This window comes from Erpetoichthys calabaricus, chromosome 2 (assembly GCF_900747795.2).
Source record: "Erpetoichthys calabaricus chromosome 2, fErpCal1.3, whole genome shotgun sequence".
Taxonomy (NCBI): Eukaryota; Metazoa; Chordata; class Cladistia; order Polypteriformes; family Polypteridae; genus Erpetoichthys; species Erpetoichthys calabaricus.
The window spans coordinates 133175638-133195215 of NC_041395.2; the positions used below are offsets into that span (position 1 = coordinate 133175638).

At 36.1% G+C, this 19578-nt stretch overlaps 1 protein-coding gene across 1 annotated transcript; it reads left to right on the plus strand.

Moving 5' to 3' along the window:
• The first annotated feature begins 7992 nt into the window (after positions 1-7992).
• On the plus strand, positions 7993-19117 carry LOC114645414 (extracellular calcium-sensing receptor-like). Its single transcript, XM_051922551.1, has 6 exons — positions 7993-8192; positions 8537-8828; positions 9263-10078; positions 11429-11650; positions 15330-15453; positions 18222-19117. The coding sequence occupies exons 1-6, from the start codon at positions 7993-7995 to the stop codon at positions 19115-19117; spliced, it is 2550 nt and encodes an 849-aa protein (XP_051778511.1).
• Positions 19118-19578: the final 461 nt, after the last annotated feature.

Genomic DNA, 19578 nt, shown 5'->3' on the forward strand with positions numbered 1-19578 from the left:
ATTTTCAGGTGCATCACCAATCTGAAGAATTTTTTTTAATTTAACTCAGAAATTGCTGTAACCATGTGTAACAGATACATAAAGCACAATGCACAAAAAGTAACTATTCTTTTTTAAGAATTCAAGAAAAGATTTCAGGAAACATTAATCTAATAACAGGAGTTTTATCACATACCGACCATTCACTGTTCACTTCATAATATTTGAAAACAAGTAACATTTAAATGAAAAATGAATTTAAAATCATTAAAAAGAATCTATTGATAATAATGTAATGTGTGTCATGATGTAATTTTACTGAATAATTGATGTTACTGGGAAAATGTAGAAGAGATGAATGTTGTTAGTGTATATGACTCACAAGTTGGGTGTGCGATGGTTGAGAAAAAAGATTTCTGGAGCAAGTTGGATGAAGAGGTGGAGAGTGTACCCAAGGGAGAGTAGTGATTGGAACAGATTTCAATAGACATGTTGGTGAAGGGAACAGAGGAGATAAGGTGGTGATGGGTAGGTATGGTGTCAAGAAGAGAAATGCAGAAGGTCAGATTTTGTGAAAGTGTTGGACATGGCTGTGGTGAATATGTAGATGACATTGTGATCTGAAGCGAGATTAGGGAGCAGGTTGAGGAGACCTTGGAGAGGTGGAGATATGCTCTAAAGAGGAGAGGAATGAAGGTCAGTAGGAACAAGACAAAATACATGTGTGTAAATGAGAGGGACGTCAGAGGAATGGTGAGGATGCAAGGAGTAAAGTTAGCAAAGGTGGATGAGTTTAAATACTTAGGATCAACAGTACTGAGAAACGGGGAAACTGGTTGAAAGGTGAAGAAGAGAGTGCAAGCAGGGTGGAATGGGTGGAGAAGAGTGTTTGGAGTGATTTGTGACAGACGGGTACCAGCAAGAGAGAAAGGGAAGGTCTACAAGACATTAGTGAGACCATTTATGTTATATGGGTTAGAGTGAGTGGCATGTGGTATAGCGTGTCCGTGGCTCAGAAAAAGTGGCCATTTAAATAAATAAATAATTGGACGCACTTGCCCTGGGTAGTGGAACAAGTGCGAGCTATCTGCTGAGAAGATGGCTCATCTCTGGGTTGGTGCGAAGCAATCAGTTGTACATGCATTGCCTTGCCGGCACGTGTGTGTGGTCTGATTGTCACATTATCACCCCAGGGCAGCAATCAGGCGTTCTCACATGGTTTGCATTGGGTGTGACAAGGATGAACAGGATAAGAAATGAGCATATTAGTGGGTCAGCTTAAGTTGGATGGTTGGGAGACAAAGTCAGAGTGGCGAGATTGTGTTGGTTTGGAAATATGCAGAGTAGAGAAGTATATTGGGAGAAGGACGTTAAGGATGGAGATGCCTGGTAAGAGGAAAAGAGAAAGGCCTAAGAGGAGGTTTATGGATGTGGTGAGAGAGGACATGCAGGTGGTGGGTATGGCAGAGCTGTGGTGACCCCAAATGGGAGCAGTCAAAAGAAGAAGAAGTTGGAAAATTTAGAAAATACAAATTCAATCGCAGTCATCCTTATAGTCAAGCAAATACACACAGACAGTAATGCACATGATAGCTGAACATTGGTTTCTCAAAAACATTAAATAGGACTTTGCTTTTCCAAAGCTATTTGATCTGGCTAGCATTCACTCTCTCCTTAATTAGCATATGACTAATTCCTCATTTCAAATTGATGAAACAAAATTGTTGGCTATATAATCTGCTTACAGACACTTTCTATGGATTCTCAGAGTTTCTGGTTCATTAGGCACTCTATAAGACTCAAATTCTCCACTTTAATCACAAAGGAAAGGCATCTTGAGGTAGTAACAAGTGACCTTAAGTCATATATTTTCTCTGACAATGAAAAGTTTAGGACCCTTTAATAACCCAACCCTATTGCAATCTAGCTCCAGTCTCACTGGGCCATATGTTCTGGGCATGCACCAAATTAACAACATTTTGGACAAAAATCATTACATGCCTGTCAGACAGCCTTGGTGTCACAATCACTCTGAAACCATTAACAGCTGTGTTTGGTGTACTCCCAGACAGCCTTAAAGTGGAGAAGGACAAACAAACTGTAATTTCCTTTACTATGCTACTAGCATGTATACTTGTCTTGTTCAAATGGAAGAATCCCACCCCACCACTCTTAAGTCAGTGGGTAACTGATGTTCTATACTACTTGAAACTGGAAAAAATCTAATTCTCACCTAGAGGATGTGTTCAAAGCTTTTTTAAAATATGTAAGGATCTAATCAATAACATTTTAGAATAAGCTTCGATTTCAGACAAAAGAATACCCTTCTAGTAATGGTATAATGGTAACTAAAAAACAAGAATCTGAGAAATGTTTCAGATGTAAAATTGAATTGGGCGGCACGGTGGCACAGTGGGTAGAGCTGCTGCCTCGCAGTTAGGAAACCCAGGTTTGCTTCCCGGGCCCTCCCTGCACAGAGTTTGCATGTTCTCCCCGTGTCTGCGTGGGTTTTTCTCCGGGTACTCTGGTTTCCTCTCACAGTACGAAGACATGCAGGTTAGGTGCATTGGCGATTCTAAATTGTTCCTAGTGTGTGCTTGGTGTGTGGGTGTGTGCACCCTGCAGTGGGCTGGTGCCCTGCCCGGGGTTTGTTTCCTATGTTGGCTGAGATTGGCTCCAGCAGACCCCCGTGACCTTGTAGTTAGGATATAGCAGGTTGGATAATAGATGGATGGAATACCCTTCTTTTCTTGCTCTTGGGTGGGGGTTCAAACTTTGCTTTGATTTGTTAAATTTGTCTTGACTGTATGGAATGTTATCTGTTTATAATTAAAATCAATAAAAATATATATATAAAAAGTTTCTGAACATAGACAAGCCATGAACAAACAGAAATAAATAGGTGTTTGTGTGGTTACACAAGCTGAGAAATGAGCAAAACAAAATTTGGGCAGTTTTAGGATCTTAGAAAGAAGACATGTCCAGGGGAAAAATAGGATATCTGGTAAGCAAAACACAGCAGAATTTTATATTTCCTAGACAAATATTATCTATGTCATATATCTCCACTTAAAAGATTAGCTCTGAGAATCACATTCTGATTAAGTAATTTCACACTTTTTCAATATTTTCTTTATAATGTTAATAGTTAATGTATGTACAAAATTTAATTTGCAAATAAAAAATATCACCACCTTGCTCTCATAAATGAACACAAGTGAAAAGGATTTGGCAATAAACTTAAAATAGAGATTTCAAAATTTGTAATTTTGTTTATTTAATACTGTTTCAACTTACTACTATCTATTCATTTACATATTTATTTATAGTATAGTCCTTTACTTCTCTTACAAGTTGCATGTTAATGTATATATTTAATATATGTGTAGAATTTAATTTGCAAATGAAAAAAATGATCACTGTAATTTTATAAATGAACTTAAGTGAAAAGATGTAAATAATAAAAAGAAAATTAGACATTTTAAAATTTTTTATCAATTTATTAATTTTTACATTAAAATAATAATACTTTTTGCTTTGATATTTAGTTTGTGATGGTCTGGGTTGGCTCCATGGTCCTTGGCAGCTTGAACCTGGAACTGATGATATTTATAGACCAAGAATGAGCTGAGTAAATGGGAACAAACACAGTGAGCAAGAGTAAGTGCAAAGTACTTCAGTGCTTTTATTTAAAACAGACAGTGTCCAAAAGTACAAAAGTAAAGGCTCCCTTTATAGGACTAACCCTGAGGTGTGAATAAAGCACTTGACTGATCTACCCACATTTGCATCTAAATGTGTGATCAGCCAAGTATCCCAATCAACCTCGATCCAGGACTTCCGATGCATAAGGATGGTAAAATCTATGTCAGTTATGTCAGTTGTTACGGGCTGTCAAAGAATTGTTGTCTTTATTTGTTTGTGTTTGTGAATACCTCTAAGATAAAAAAAATTCATGTTCTATGAATAAATAAAATCCTTAACCATAACCTTCAATTTCACTTTTAAAAATTATTGTTTTTCCCCTGCTTAGAATATCTAATAATTAATATTTGAAGGTTGTGCAGAATTGAGAACTTTACCAAAGACATAAGCTATGTATATAAAATGCTAAGGTCTGTCCATCTGTCACACGACAACTCACGAACCACTGGGGCTAGAATCTTTGTCTTACACTTAATAGATAGCTTTTGACCTGATACACACTGATGAATCAATAGATCTGAGGTAGAAACAACCTCAGCAAAGTGAGCTTGGTTTGTTTCTTATGGAACACTCATCAATAAAGGGACATGGAAGAAAGACAAAGAAGAGCAGTGACTTCTGCTGAGGATGACACAAATTGCAGAAGTAAGGGAGAAATGTAGAAAGAAGAAGAGATAGGAATGATAAGAATAACAGCTGAGGGATCTGCTTAGCATTAAGCATATATGGTGTGCCACCCTGTTGGTATTTGTGAACTACAGAGGCAAGAACCTTGATCTTTGTCTTAGTTGAAAGCCTATGACCTGATCATTTTTAGAATGTTAAAAAAGTTGAGGTTAACGAAAACTAAAATCAAAACTAAAACTATTATTAAAAAAACATTTTCGTAAACTGAAATAAAATAATTAACAAAACCAAAATGAAAAACTAAAACTAAACGAAACTATTAAAGTAGCTAGAAAGACCAACTGAAATAAAATAATAATTTACTAAAATATTTTTAGTTTTCGTTTTTGAATGAATATACTTACTGTTAGTTTTTAACCCTTGCAAGTTTTAACTCTAAAACAGAAAGTCATTCACCACGAGCCGTCCCCGCACATATTCATCCAGTGAATGGTGGCTGGTGACGGAGGGCGGCTGTTCACACAGCATTTGCGGAGTCAGAGCAAGCTGAGTGCGGATGCGTAAAGCGTGTGAAATAGAAAGCGATTTGCGTGCCGCCTTTCTTTATGCTTGTTTTATATCAATATGTAATTCAAACGGCTGAAATCAGAATGTGCTGGTCAACAAAAACTTTACCGTATGGACAGAAAAATCACGAGTGAGTGACGTTTCAGTTTATTTCTCAGGTGACTGCTTTTTGTTGACAGCAATTCACCTGCCACTTCGCATAGGAGAAATTGTTCTTACTTTCTCATATACGAAGTACAGAGAAAGTATAGTAATCATGAAAAAATTTGACCTCGACATTTTGATGAATCTTGACGTTATAGACCTCCCAGAGTCCAAAAATACAGTTTTTTGGAATTGTGAGTGTGTGTGCACGCCTGTGTGTGTGTGCGTGCGTGTGTGTGTGTGTGTGTAAACACGATAACTCAAAAACGCAACTAGATAGATGGATGAAATACGGCATGTGGTTGTTACACCACAACTGTAGATCTGTATTAACTTTTGGGCCAAATCCATCACCCGAAAGTGATACTTTACCTGAATACATATGATTTTTTAAATTTTTTTATTTATGCAGCTGCAGAGCCCTGTTCTCCCTAAGCCACTGTGATTTTCATGAGAAAATATTTTAAAAATTATACAATTGTGTAAAATTATTCATATTCATTATCTAGTTTTGATTATGCTTGTTTTTATCAGACAAAAAACAAAACCAGATAGTAAACCAGGCAGTGTAGTAAGCTTCCACTAACATTAAACTCGTATCCAAATCTGTTAAGTATATAGTTCTATCTGATTGTGACACAAAACTAACACCGTAAGCGCTCCATGCCATAATTACTAAAACTAAAACTAAAACTAATATATATAAAAATAAAATAGAAATGTCTTTGTGAAATAAAAACTAAACTAAAACTAAAAGTACACGATGAAGGAAAACTAAAACTAAACTGAATTTTCAAGTAAGGTCAGAAGAAATATAGAAATAAAAACTAATATAAAAAGGCAAAACTATAATAACCTTGGTGGCAACATAAAAAAAGTAAAGTGACTGACCAAGTGACATGGCAGAATAAAAAAGCGGTGCCATCTACTGGTGGGTAGAAACATTTTTATAATAAAAGTATAATCCTCACAAACACATTTATTGCTAATCTTCCAGGACAAGCTACATACATCTTCTGAATTCATAATCATGTGTAAGTATTGTATTTCATTGATCATTGACTATGATGAGAGAGAGGTTGGGAGCATGCACTGATAGCGTGTTGGAGCACCCAACACACAATGAACCACCTGGATTGGGACCTGAGTGTAGCGGGTGACACCTCAGCACCACACTGGAACAGTGTGAGGTTTTTTACAGTGGCTGTAGTGCCAATCCTGCCACCAACCCTCAAGTTTTTCCATAAGTTGCAGGGCCTGCTTGTATCATAACCAGGCTGAAACTATTGCAAGTAAAGGACCTTGCTCAAGGACCCAACAAAGTAGAGTCAGTTCTGGTGTTTAAGGGATTTGAACCGGCACATATCCTTAGCCTCACAGCTGCCACTTCTCCCTACTGTGACAAGGAACTTAATTAATGGTAAGAAGGTTAATAAAAAGCAGCAACATCTAATGAGTGTAATGCGGGGTACAGAATGATAGAACGAGAACAGCACAGAAATGCAGGCTGACAAACAAGAACTACTTTGGAAAGTTAAAACACCAATGTGATTGTTGTAAAGCTGTACCTTTTCATAGTGAAAACAAATCACTGTGTTGCCAAAATGGAAAAGTTCAGCTTGTTCTGTATGAACCACCTTTATTTGAGAAACACAGGTCTCTCAAAGGAAAATACTTAGTAGAGAAAGAATATTCTTAACCCATCTTTATATACTGTATGAACGTCTGATGGAGTCCCACATGATCTTGTTAGAAATATAACACAAAGCTTCTTTTAATCAGCCATGTTCATTTACATATAATGACTACACACCAATCAGCATATAGATAAGTGGTGTAGTCCAGACACACACCCTTTCTATTGAAAATTATGTATTATTTTACATAATATTAATATATTACTAAGAACAATGGAAGAATAGCTGATTAAAAGAAATGAGACTTCTCGTATGTGAACTGTTTTCAGACAACAATGTTAAATGTTATATATGATTTCATTTTTTAACTTAAATGTGCAGGAACAAATGAAGTTAGGGTACATGAGTACATGAGTTTAAGAGGCAGGTAGTTTCAATCAGTTTCTTTTTCTTTTCTCTTTTAATAAGTTAGAATAAAGATTCCCCCACATCCCTAATCTCCCTCATTCATTTAATTATTAATAACACCCTTGTTTCTGTAACAATACATTTTGAGAAAATATAAAACAGCACATGGAATAAGACTTTAGAGAAGCTCTGCACAGAATGTTTTCTATAAAGTTGTGCAAGAAACTGTTTAATCCGGCCTTAAAGATTACATTGTATACATTGTCTCATTATTTTAAGTAAAAAAATATTTTGGGTCATATTCTATGTGTACAATAGAGCCTTAAACCCTGTTTTTACAGCTTTTTTTGTAATCTGTGATTCCAAGTGTGAAACTCATAAATGAAGAAAATGATTTGTTCAGCATCAAACTAACAACTGCTTGAATCCTTTCAGCTTATATTTCAGTATCATCACAGTCCTGAAATTGCTTATTAGTACTGGAAATACTGATGATGACTTCATTCAATAAGACTGCTTATTGACCTCACTGCAGCTTCTGCCACTGTTTAGCATATTATGCTGGCATCTATATTAGTATACATACTAATTTGGTACAAGAAGAAGAAATAACCAAATCATTATATCTCATGTGATATACAATCTTACAATACATATATTTAAACATATCCAGAATGATATGAGCTTAATACAATTACATAAAATATAATGCAATGTAAACATTTCAACATAGACATTTTACTCTCAAAAGATTTATGGAAATTTTTTTTTTCTCCCTAGACCCCTACAGTCATTCTTACCTCAGACTGAATGATTTCATAAAACTAATCCTAATTTTTTGCTTGATTAAACATCAAAGTCAGCTTGCCTGCTCTATATAAGCAGCATCTTGTTACAGTACTTTACTCTAAAGAGAAAATCAGAAATGCTGCTGTTAAATGCTATATTCTTTGCTTCATTTGCAAGAGCAGAAAATGATGTCTGTAAGTTGTGGCAAGCAAAAGACCCTGCTTTGTATAGTAGAGATGGTGATATAATCATTGGGGGAATCTTCTCTTTTCATAGAAATTTTCAGGTGAAGACACCAAGATTCACAACTATGCCAGAAGCTTTAAAATGTGAAAAGTAAGCATGACTCTTTCTAAATGTTAAGCCTCATTTCAAGTATCAAATGATTACTAGTTATCAATTAAGAATGTGTTTGTGGATGTATTTCTGAAGATATCATTAAATGTAAAATACTTTGCGTGCCTAACAGAAGAAAGTTTATTTTGACAGTTGATTTAACTTTTCATTACCATTAAGTGTTTTTAAATATGGTATATGCAGCAAAAAGAAATATTTAAAGTTAATATCAATGAATAGGTGTTGGTGTTTCTAATTCTAATGCCCAATTTATACATATTTTAGGTTTAACTGACAGTATAAAACCTCAATGATAAACTGAATTATCTGTACTTTATTCTCAGCATAAATTACAGAGAATTCCGACTTGTACAGACAATGATCTTTGCCATAGAAGAAATAAATCGGAATTCTGAAAGGTTCAGTGGTATTACACTGGGATACAGGATCTATGATGCATGTGGTTCCATAACACAGTCTATAAAATCAGCAATGCTTTTACTGAATTTACAGGATGAAAGCATTACTGAGCAAAACTGTGTGAAGCCCTCATCTGTGATAGCAATTATTGGACATTCTGAATCATCATTAACAATTGGAATTGCAGTGACAATTGGACAATTTCACATACCTCTGGTGAGAATATATTTCTCATGTAACAAATTGGTAAACAAGTCACCAAAAATCACAATCTATGTAAATATGTTCTATATATGCAAAAATCTACTTTAGTTTGTATTTTAACAAGTATTGCACTATGTAGGAAATGATTGTCGAGTTTATATAATTATTAGTATAATCCAACGTTTTGTATGAAAAACAAGTTGTTACATTGTCCTCTGAAACAGGGCATCATTTTTCTTTCTGATGTTATGACAGATTGCCAGTTATTAATGTCATGGAATGTCACATTTGTTTCTTTGATATAAGAGTATTTCATTTCTGCTTGCTTACGGCTATATAAAGCATTACTTATCATTTTGATTTTTATTTCATTTTACAGACAAATAAAGACACTTCTCACATGCCAGAATTACAAAAACACAGTTTTCACTTTTTCTTCTCTGCAGATTAGCCATTCTTCTGGTTGTGAATGTCTTAGTAATAAGAAGGAGTTCCCAACATTTTTCAGAACAATTCCCAGTAATTATTATCAAAGTATGGCACTAGCAGAGCTTCTGAAATACTTTGGATGGTCCTGGGTTGGAACAATCCAAAGCGACAATGATTATGGAAATTATGGAATGGCAACATTTTTACAAGCTGCACAAAGGGATAGCATGTGCATCGAGTACTCTGAATCTATTCACAGAACATATCCAAGAGAAAAAATTCTTGAAACTGTGAAAGTTATCAAAGCATCATCTTCAAAGGTAATCGTGGTGTTTGCAACATTTGTGGATTTTGAATTTCTGGTCAAAGAATTGCTGCTCCAGAATGTGACTGGCATACAGTGGGTGGGCAGTGAATCTTGGATCACTGCTAAGAACTTTGCTGGAGAGAAAGGCAACGAGATGTTAAGAGGTGCAATTGGGTTAGCAACCAGCAATTCTTTAATAGCAGGACTGACTGAATTTTTACTTAGTCTCCGGCCTTCTGATAACCCAGAAAATTCTTTTTTTAAAGCATTCTGGGAGGATGTCTTTAATTGTACATTAATAAATAAAACTGGGACATTAAATAAATCTGTTTGCACAGGTTCAGAAAGTCTGAGAGATGTGAATAATCAGTTCACTGATGTAACTGATATGAGGATTCCAAATAATGTGTACAAAGCTGTCTATGCAATTGCCTACGCCATCCAAAATCTTATCATGTGCAAAAACAGGGAGGAGCAGTATTTAAACAAAACATGTCAAAAAAGCAAAATAATACAGCCTTGGCAGGTAATGAGTTGTAAGATTAAAAGAAATAAAAGAATGAATAGGATAATGGCATTTATCTGTTATTTAGAACAAGCAAAAATGTTTTCTCATGTGCAAAAATGTTCCTCTGTACTTTTTTTCTTACATTGAAAACATTTGTCTTTATATTGTCTCTCGATTCTTACTGACTTTTTCTTGATGGAGTCTTGACACCCTCTAAATTCTAAATTGAATTCTGATTCATAATATGTGTTGTTTGTTTGTTTGCCTTGATTGCTTCCTATCAAGTACAGTATGGTGCATAGGAAGGGAATCTACAAATTGATCATAAACTCTTCACTACGTCCTGACAGCAGTAATAACCAACAATTTCTGATGTACTGTATAAGGATCCCTGATTTGGTCTGGGCAAGAATGCATGAGATATTAAATACTCAGGCACAAGAGCCAGTAAAGATTGTTAGTACATGTACATGTAAAGAGATTTGATCTCCATCAGATCTTCATCTTAAAACTAGATATGCAGAAAATATGGATTTTTGAGGTTTTAAGAATCTATAACTCATTCTGGGTTATAGATCATCTCGTGTTACTTACTAAGTAAAGCATTACTTATGTGAGTTTGTTAATTATTTTATTTTTACCATTCATGTTTCTCAATTTGAACTTTGTCAATTTTACATCCATCCATCCATTATCCAACCCTCTATATCCTAACTACAGGGTCATGGGGGTCTGCTGGAGCCAATCCCAGCCAACACAGGACAGGAAACAAACACTGGGCAGGGTGCCAGCCCTCCGCAGGGCGCACACACACACACCCCCACACACCAAGCACACACTAGGAACAATTCAGAATCGCCAATGAACCTAACCTGCATGTCTTTGGACTGTGGGAGGAAACCCACACAGAGAGAACATGCAAACTCCACGCAGGGAGGACCCGGGAAGCGAACTCAATTTTACATCTGAAACATTTCTCAGATTCTTGTTTTTTAGTTAACTGGTATACCATTACTTTCTTGTGGTCCTGGTATAACACAATTAATTTACTGAAATAGTGGAATAACACATTTAGCACATGTGAGAGAACATTAATTTGTCTGATTAACTAAAACATAATGTAGGCATTTGTAAATGTTGTCATTGGCATCATTTTCAACAAGTGTAAACTCTGATAACCATTTGCTTGAAGAGGTTCCTCTTGCTTCTACCTAGAATTCAATGTTTCCCCTTAATTTGTATCACTTTAGACAAGCACTTAAGTAAAAGAATTGAGCTTGATTAACTTAAGATCATGCAAAACTTTGTTCTCATAAATTTTATAAATTAATTTTGATTTAAATATTTATACTTTATTATTTCTTACAGCTTCTTCCATATCTGAAAACGGTGAATTTCACATTTAAAAATGGAGAAAATGTGCAGCTTGAGGAAGATGCTAATGTGCGATATGAAGTGATAAACTGGCAGCTTACTGCTGAAGGCAAGACAGAATTCATTACAGTGGGCTATTATGATACATCCCTTCTAGTAAATCAGCGGTTTACAATGAATAACATCAGAATTATTTACACAGGCAATCAAACTCAGGTGAGTGCTTTAACAGGCATGCTTTCTTGCAGACAATAACTAGATAGATAGATAGATAGATAGATAGATAGATAGATAGATAGATAGATAGATAGATAGATAGATAGATAGATAGATAGATAGATAGATAGATAGATAGATAGATGCTTTATTAATCCCAAGGGGAAATTCACATACTCCAGCAGCAGCATACTAATACAAAAAACAATATCAAATTAAAGAGTAATACAAATGCAGGTAAAAACAGACACTAACTTTACCCCCCCGGGTGGAACTGAAGAGTCGCATAGTTTGGGGGAGGAACGATCTCCTCAGTCTGTCAGTGGAGCAGGACAGTGACAGCAGTCTGTCACTGAAGCTGCTCCTCTGTCTGGAGATGTCACTGTTTAGTGGAGGCAGTGGATTCTCCATAATTGATAGGAGCCTGCTGAGCGCCCGTCGCTCCGCCACAGATGTCAAACTGTTCAGCTCCATGCCTACAATAAAGCCTGCTTTCCTCACCAGTTTGTCCAGGTGTGAGGCGTCCCTCTTCTTTATGCTGCCTCCCCAGCACACTACCTCGTAGAAGAGGGTGCTCACCACAACCGTCTGATAGAACATCTGCAGCATCTTATTGCAGATGGTGAAGGACGCCAGTCTTCTAAGGAAGTATAGCCGACTCTGTCCTCTCTTGCACAGAGAATCAGTATTGGCAGTCCAGTCCAATTTATCACCCAGCTGCACTCCCTGGTATTTTTAGGTCTGCACCCCCTGCATAACTGCACCCTTATTTAAAATTCCTCCATTTATTGTCTGAGCTCAAGGTCAAAATTACATGGCAGCCAGACCCTGTTCCTAAAACATCCCATAAGAGGCTCATGTAGTGCCATCATTTAACCCAGGACATACGTCTTTGGAATGAGGGAGCATCTAGAGATCTGGGCATCTAGAGAAATGATTAGAGCATGGGTTTCATTCACTGTTTACTTCTCTCTATGGCTGTATCTGGTTTTAACCTCTTTGACATCTGTGGAAAACTATGTCTCTGGGAATATACAATTGACCTTACCTTCATGTTTTGTGGTGTGATGCTCTAACTGCCCTTAATGTCTTATTGAGTCCCGGCTGTTCCAAGACATAAAACTAACCTTGGCCCAGCATGTCCTTTACTTTATTCAAATTTGAATCTATTTAAAATTTCTGTAGAACCTTGTTCAGGTTTGTATTATGCTTCTCTAATATCTTTCAATTTACTATAAATATTGTTTCACTCTAAAGGCCTATTAGTGTCTAAAACATTTAATACAAAATAAATGAGCAACACATTGGTTCACTAGTTAGTGCTATTTCCTCACAACTACATATTCTTAATTTTTAATCTTAGCATTGTCTGAAGTATATGAATAAAGCTCAGTTCTTGTTTTTTTTCTTAAATATTAAATTTACTGTCATCTCAGTGATGTAATTTTATCACCAATTTGATAGATTATTGTGTCACAGGTGAATTTGTTTGTATGGGTATTGTCATTTTCTTCTTTTGTTTCTATATGCATGGCTGTTTGCTGTGTCCTGCGTGAATGCTAGGCATGTAAGGCATGTGTCCCATAACTCGTGACATCATGGTGGCTATGTTATGAATGACGGCCACCTGCTGAAGAAAGTCTGAACTTTGTTGCAAAATAAAAAATGATTCTACTGTTTAGAATGTTTTGGTTCCAACTCTAGGAGTTTTTGCAACATTGACTTTAGCAATCTCCAGTAAATTTGGTGAATGATTTATTGATTGAGTTTGGTCACATATGATTTAATAGCTGTGACATCCCTATGAATCTTTGCCACTCAATTTAAAGTTTGTTTTTCCTTTCTTTATTCTTTACAAACAAACTTATTAACTGAACTGACATCTGACTTTCAAAACACTGGATAGATATTTATTTGTCTCCAAGGGGTGTAGTGAGAAGTCAAGTAAAATGGCACTTTTTATTGGTTAACTAAAAAGATTACAATATGCAAGCTTTCAAGGCAACTCTGGCTCTTTAAATAAATAAATACATATATAGAAAGGTAAAGAAATATATATACACACACCCTATGGTCTGAAAACATCCAAATGACTAAAAAGGAAGAAAATTAAGAAGAAAGCTTGAGACTTGGAAGTCACAGTCACAGTGAGCGTATTGCTGTTGGTATGGTGGAGCTCCAGTAGTGTTTCTTGAGTCACTTGTGCTAAATGGCTCATTGGCTGAAAGTCTTCAGTGTTAGTATGTCAGGGAGAGGATGTACAGCATTGTTCATAATGGCATTCAGTTTTGTTTTAAATCTCTCCTTTGCTGTGATCTCCAGTGGGTCCAGAGTGTGTCTCATAACAAAGCCTGCCCTTTTAATTAACTTGTTAATTCAGTGGCATTCTGTTGAAGTGATGTCACCAGCCATACACACCACAGTGTAGAAAACTGCATGGGCCATCACAGAGTTATAGAAGATGTGAAGGATGTCCCACCGCAAATTAAAGGAACACAGCCTCCTGAGGAAAAAAGAGCTTGCTCTGCCCCTTCTTATATAGTTCCTCTTTGTTCTTTGAACAATCCATCCTGTCATTGATGTGCACACTCAAGTACTTGTAGGAATGGACCACCTCAACATCCACACACTGAACAGTGACCAGACATAGAGGCTGTTTTGTGCAGTGAAAGTCAATAACCAGTTCCTTGGTTTTGCTGATGTTAAGTTGCATTCAATTCTTTAAGCACCAAGAAACAAAGTCCTCCATCTGACTCCTATACTCTGTCTCATCTCCCTTATCAGTAAACCCCATAAGTGCAGAATCATCTGAGAATTTCTACAGGTGATATGTTGTGGTGTTGTATTTATAGTCCTTTAATATGAGCTTTAAAGTCATACTGTCACAGTCACATTTCATGACATTAACCTATTACAAGATACATAAATTAATGAGAGAATACATTAAATGTTTTTAAAATGTTATAGTGTAGTTTTCAAAATTCATAAAGGACAAAGTAAAGCCTGTAAAGGGGGAAAATGATTTCTATTAAGAAAGTCTAAAATAATAAAGAGTACAGCTGTTTATAGTGTGTGGGCAATGGCTCAGTTGCTTTAGATTTGTTTGTCCCTCCTGTATCTTTGAATTTTCCTTTTTCCAGGGGAGTTGGCATTGAATTGTAGGTACTTATGTGAGTTTGAAGTTAAGTTAGCTACCGGAAAATGCAGAAAGAAAAAAGTTAAAAAAAAGGAAATAATTAATGATTATAGCGTAATAACAAATAAATAATCTTCCTCACAGACTGTGAAGCAGCAGGGTTTTGGTCAGTTGTCATGCTGACGAATAACTAGTGAGCAGGTCACTAGCAGGAGACCACAGAGTTTGTTCCATGTATATATTTTTAGTCTATGAGTATGTCCCAAGGATTTCTTCCCATATCCTAAACACATTTTGGCACAGTGTTCAGAATGGATGCTGAGATCAAGTCAGCCTCTTGAACAGTTTCACTCAGAAATGTAGCACTGCTGCCTCAGAGAACCTTATTTGTTTAGCCAACTTGTTCATGCTTGTTTTATGTAAAAGCATTTAGCAGGTAAAAGAAAATAATGGAAAGTTAATTTAACTGATTGACACTTAAATGAATTATAAAAAGATAACTACCTGCTATTTATGGTTTTTTGTCTTTTTTTAATTATCAAGGTCCCTACATCCATTTGCAGTGATGACTGTCCTCCAGGCACACGAAAGGCAGTTAAGAAAGGAAAACCAATTTGCTGCTTTGATTGTATAAAATGTGCTGAAGGGGAAATAAGTAAACATATAAGTAAGTCAAGCCATGAAATATTATTGCTTTTAAAAGTATAATATATAATATTAGATTGACAAACCTGTAGGTGATGGCGCCTTTCCTTACAACTCTTTTAACATCCTTGACACTTGAGGAATGTGGTAGTACTTTATATGGTTAAAAAAGTTAAAAATGAAAAAGCAAGAATGTGGCCTAAGTAAGTTATAATTTTTCATAAACTATGCTAACTCATATTAAGAGCAAAAAGATGGGACTACTCTGAAAAAAAAATCCTCTGTTTTTTTAGTTAGAATTTAGATAATTATGTCACTGCAGCCATTCTGTTCCTCAGGCATTCTTGCCATGGTACCTCCTGGTGCATGAGCCTTTTTCAAAATTCTTTCTCAACCCATTACAAAAGAACAATCACACTGATACCTCTGAAATCCTACTTCAACCAGTGTAACAAGGCTATCTCACCCAGCTGAAACATCTGTTTATTTCCAGGTTAATAGATGAGGATTTCTGCAGTTCTAAAAAGATGTATTTTGCATATTCAATCTAGGTTTAGTAATTACTTTGCTCTCGGCCAAAGTTGTCTTCCAGTGAAAAGTACAGCAAATTCTATTGTTAATTTCTATAAATGTTCCTTTTGTGTCTGAGTAAATCATTGTCCATGGGAACTATACATATCTTGAAAGTTCCATTTTCAGCTGAGAAACTTTCCATTGTGCTCTTCCTGCCATGCTTCCCTTTTAAAAGGTTCATGCATAAACACTGTATTAAGCATTGGTTTTTGATTGTTTTTGCTTCCTTTGTAAGTACTCTTTTATCAGAGCAGACAATCTAGTCATGTTTTCCTTCAGGCATATTGCTGATGATGGTAAATTTCATTTTTTATTTGCTTGAGAAGCATCTTTGCACTCCTCTTTAAGTAAACACAATGACCCATAGAATTGTCTGCCAAAAAGTAACTTAATGGATTGAGGCCCATTAAGGATGGGGGAAATTCTTTCAAAACAAATATAAGATGTAGCAAAACCATGGCCCGTGCTTTATGCTTATCACTTATACAGCGTGGCTTCAATATCTTCTTAAATCTCTCAGTTAACCTATTGTTTTTTGATGGTAGATAGATATATTTAATTTCTTTAAGAAAAGTTCTTTTCACAATTCTTTTAAGTCATTAAAGAAAAAGGGGTACCCTTGTCATGAAGAATTTAAATGCTAGTAAAATCATGAGTTATCAATATTGCCAGACTGCCAGAGTGTGAGAGTGTTTAATAATGACTGTATAATATCAAAAGAGGACATTTGCATGGAATCTTAAGGGAGTGAGGTGCTTTTCTCAAAAGTGGGTTCTGTGGTCCATGAAAGGCTTTAGACCGGACAGATGAGGTGTTGTGTTCTGCAATGGTTAGTTTTTTCAGGTGAACCAGACAATGTTTTCGCTCTTGTGATCACACTATATATATATACCTTGAACTTTTGGTTATGTCCTCAAACCATTCTTAAACACTTTTTACAGTGTGGCAGGGCACATTATCCTGCTAAAACAGGTCAACTGCCATCAGGGGATACTGTTGCCACGAAGGGGTGTAGGTATATTATGTCAAAGGAACATCCATATGAATGCCAGGACCCAAGGTTTCCCAGTGGAACATTACCCAGAGTATCACACTGCCTCTGTTGACTTGCCTTCTTCCCGTAATGCATCTAGCTGACATCACTTCCACAGGTATACAATGCACAAGCACCTGGCACATGATCTAAACGAAAATGAGATTCATCAGACCAGGCCACCTTCTTGCATTGCTCCATGGTCCAGGTCTGATGCTCATATACCCAATGTAGGCACTTTTGGTGGTGGACATGGGCCAGCATGGGCACTCTGACCACTCTGTAGCTATGTAGCCCCATATGCAGCAAGCTGCGATGTACTGTCTTTTCTGACACTGTTCTCTCAGGTTTTTCACTCCCCACAGTCATCAATGTGCCATGAACGCCCATGATCCAGTTGGAAGTTCACCAGTTGTCCTTCCAAGGACCACTTTTTTTAGTTACTAACCACTGCATACTGGGAACACCCCTCAAGACCTTCTGTTTTGAAGATACTCTGATCCAGTTGTCTAGCCATCACAAGTCACTCAAATCTTACGCTTGACAATTTTACTTGCTTCCAACATATCGCCTTCAAGAAGTGATTATTCACTTGCTGCAACCCCTTGACAGGTGCCATTGTAACAAGATAATCAATGTTATTCACATCACCTGCTAATGTTGTGGCTGATCGGTGTATAAAGGGTGTTTTAAGCCCAAATTGTAACTCTCCAAGGTCAGCCACATTCTGAAAGGGTACCTTTAAATGTTGATAATTTTATTCAAAAGAAGACATCTGAAAGTAGTTTCACAGGCAAAGCATCCACTCCATGCCAGACCGAGTGCCACCAAAAATACAGAGAGGAGAAAGAAAATGGAAACAACTTATTCACTGCAAAAACAAAACATTACTACATTTTAAAAAGTAATATAAGAATGAGTTATGAAATAGAAGCTATAAGAAGAGTATGCTATGTTAAAATAATGCCAGTCTTAGTTTAAATGCTGAGACCATTGGAGCTTCTCTAATATTGATAGGCAAATTGTTCCAGAGTTTGGGTGTCTAACATCTAATGCAAGTGTTAAGTAGGCCTTCATTTCAAAATACCAATATATGTCCAGTAATATAAGCACTTATATGTTCACTAACTTGCAATTAAGAAATAGAGTTATATAATTTTCTTTCATTCTTTATTTTTTTACAGATTCAATAGATTGTGTAAAATGTCCATCAGAATTCTGGTCAAATGAAGAAAGGAACACTTGTATCGAAAAGGAAATAGAGTTTTTGTCATTTGTAGAAATTATGGGGATATTCTTAATTACAATTTCTTTGGCAGGGGCAACTCTGAGTATAACAATTGCTTTTATTTTCTTTAATTATAAAGACACACCGGTTGTCAGAGCAAACAACTCAGAGCTAAGCTTCCTGCTTTTATTTTCTTTAACGCTGTGCTTTCTTTGTTCTCTCACTTTCATTGGCCAGCCCTCAGAATGGTCCTGCATCATGCGTCACACAACCTTTGGAGTTACATTTGTGTTATGTATTTCTTGTGTTCTCGGCAAGACAATAGTTGTGCTAATGGCATTTAGGGCTACGCTACCTGGTAATAATATCATGAAATGGTTTGGGCCCATCCAGCAGAGGTTAAGTGTTTGTAGCCTAACTCTAATACAGATCTTTATATGCATTATGTGGCTCATACTGTCGCCTCCTTTTCCTAACAAAAACACAAGTGCTTACAAAGAAAAAATTATTTTGGAATGTAATATGGGATCGACTATTGCATTTTATTCTGTCATTGGGTATATTGGAGTGCTTTCCTTTTTGTGCTTTTTGCTTGCTTTTCTGGCGCGTAAGCTCCCAGATAATTTTAATGAAGCAAAATTCATCACTTTCAGCATGTTAATCTTCTGTGCAGTATGGATCACATTTATTCCTGCTTATATTAGCTCACTGGGAAAATATACAGTAGCAGTTGAAATATTTGCTATATTAGCCTCTAGTTTTGGTTTACTATTCTGTATTTTTGCACCAAAGTGCTATATAATATTATTAAAACCTGAGAAGAACACAAGAAAACATGTAATGGGAAAATGATATGAAATATACAAGCATACTTGTATGTTGATAGTTATTAAAATGCAAATAAAAGTTTTGAACAGAAGGGTAGAGTTTCATGTTTTTGCTACTGCTTCACATCTATTCACATTGACACACAGCATCATCGTCTCTATATGTTTCCTTTTATACTAATACAAATGTAATTTAAGTAGATGTATCATACAACAGCTACCATTACAATATAATGAAAGCACAAAAATTCATTTTTTCCTGGAAGCAGATGTATCTAAGGATTACATTCTCCAGCTGACACTGAGCAGCACAATAAGACCGTGTTCCTATTTTAAGATGTGTTTTACCATCCACATACCCAGGATGCATTTTTTTACTGATGTTTACAGTGCTCTCAATAATCACAGTTTTTTTTCATTAAGGGTGTTTCATTCACCCTAGTGAAGTAAAGGGGGAAAAGGCTGCAAGATGTCCACATCCAGCTA

What these genes read in the sequence shown, in the direction of transcription:
- LOC114645414 (XM_051922551.1), top strand. Translation starts at nt 7,993, where the DNA reads ATGCTGCTGTTAAATGCTATATTCTTTGCTTCATTTGCAAGAGCAGAA. An exon ending in AAATAATACAGCCTTGGCAG is followed by an intron (nt 10,079 to 11,428) that starts GTAATGAGTTGT and finishes TATTTCTTACAG; the next exon opens with CTTCTTCCATATCTGAAAAC. An exon ending in ACACAGGCAATCAAACTCAG is followed by an intron (nt 11,651 to 15,329) that starts GTGAGTGCTTTA and finishes TTAATTATCAAG; the next exon opens with GTCCCTACATCCATTTGCAG.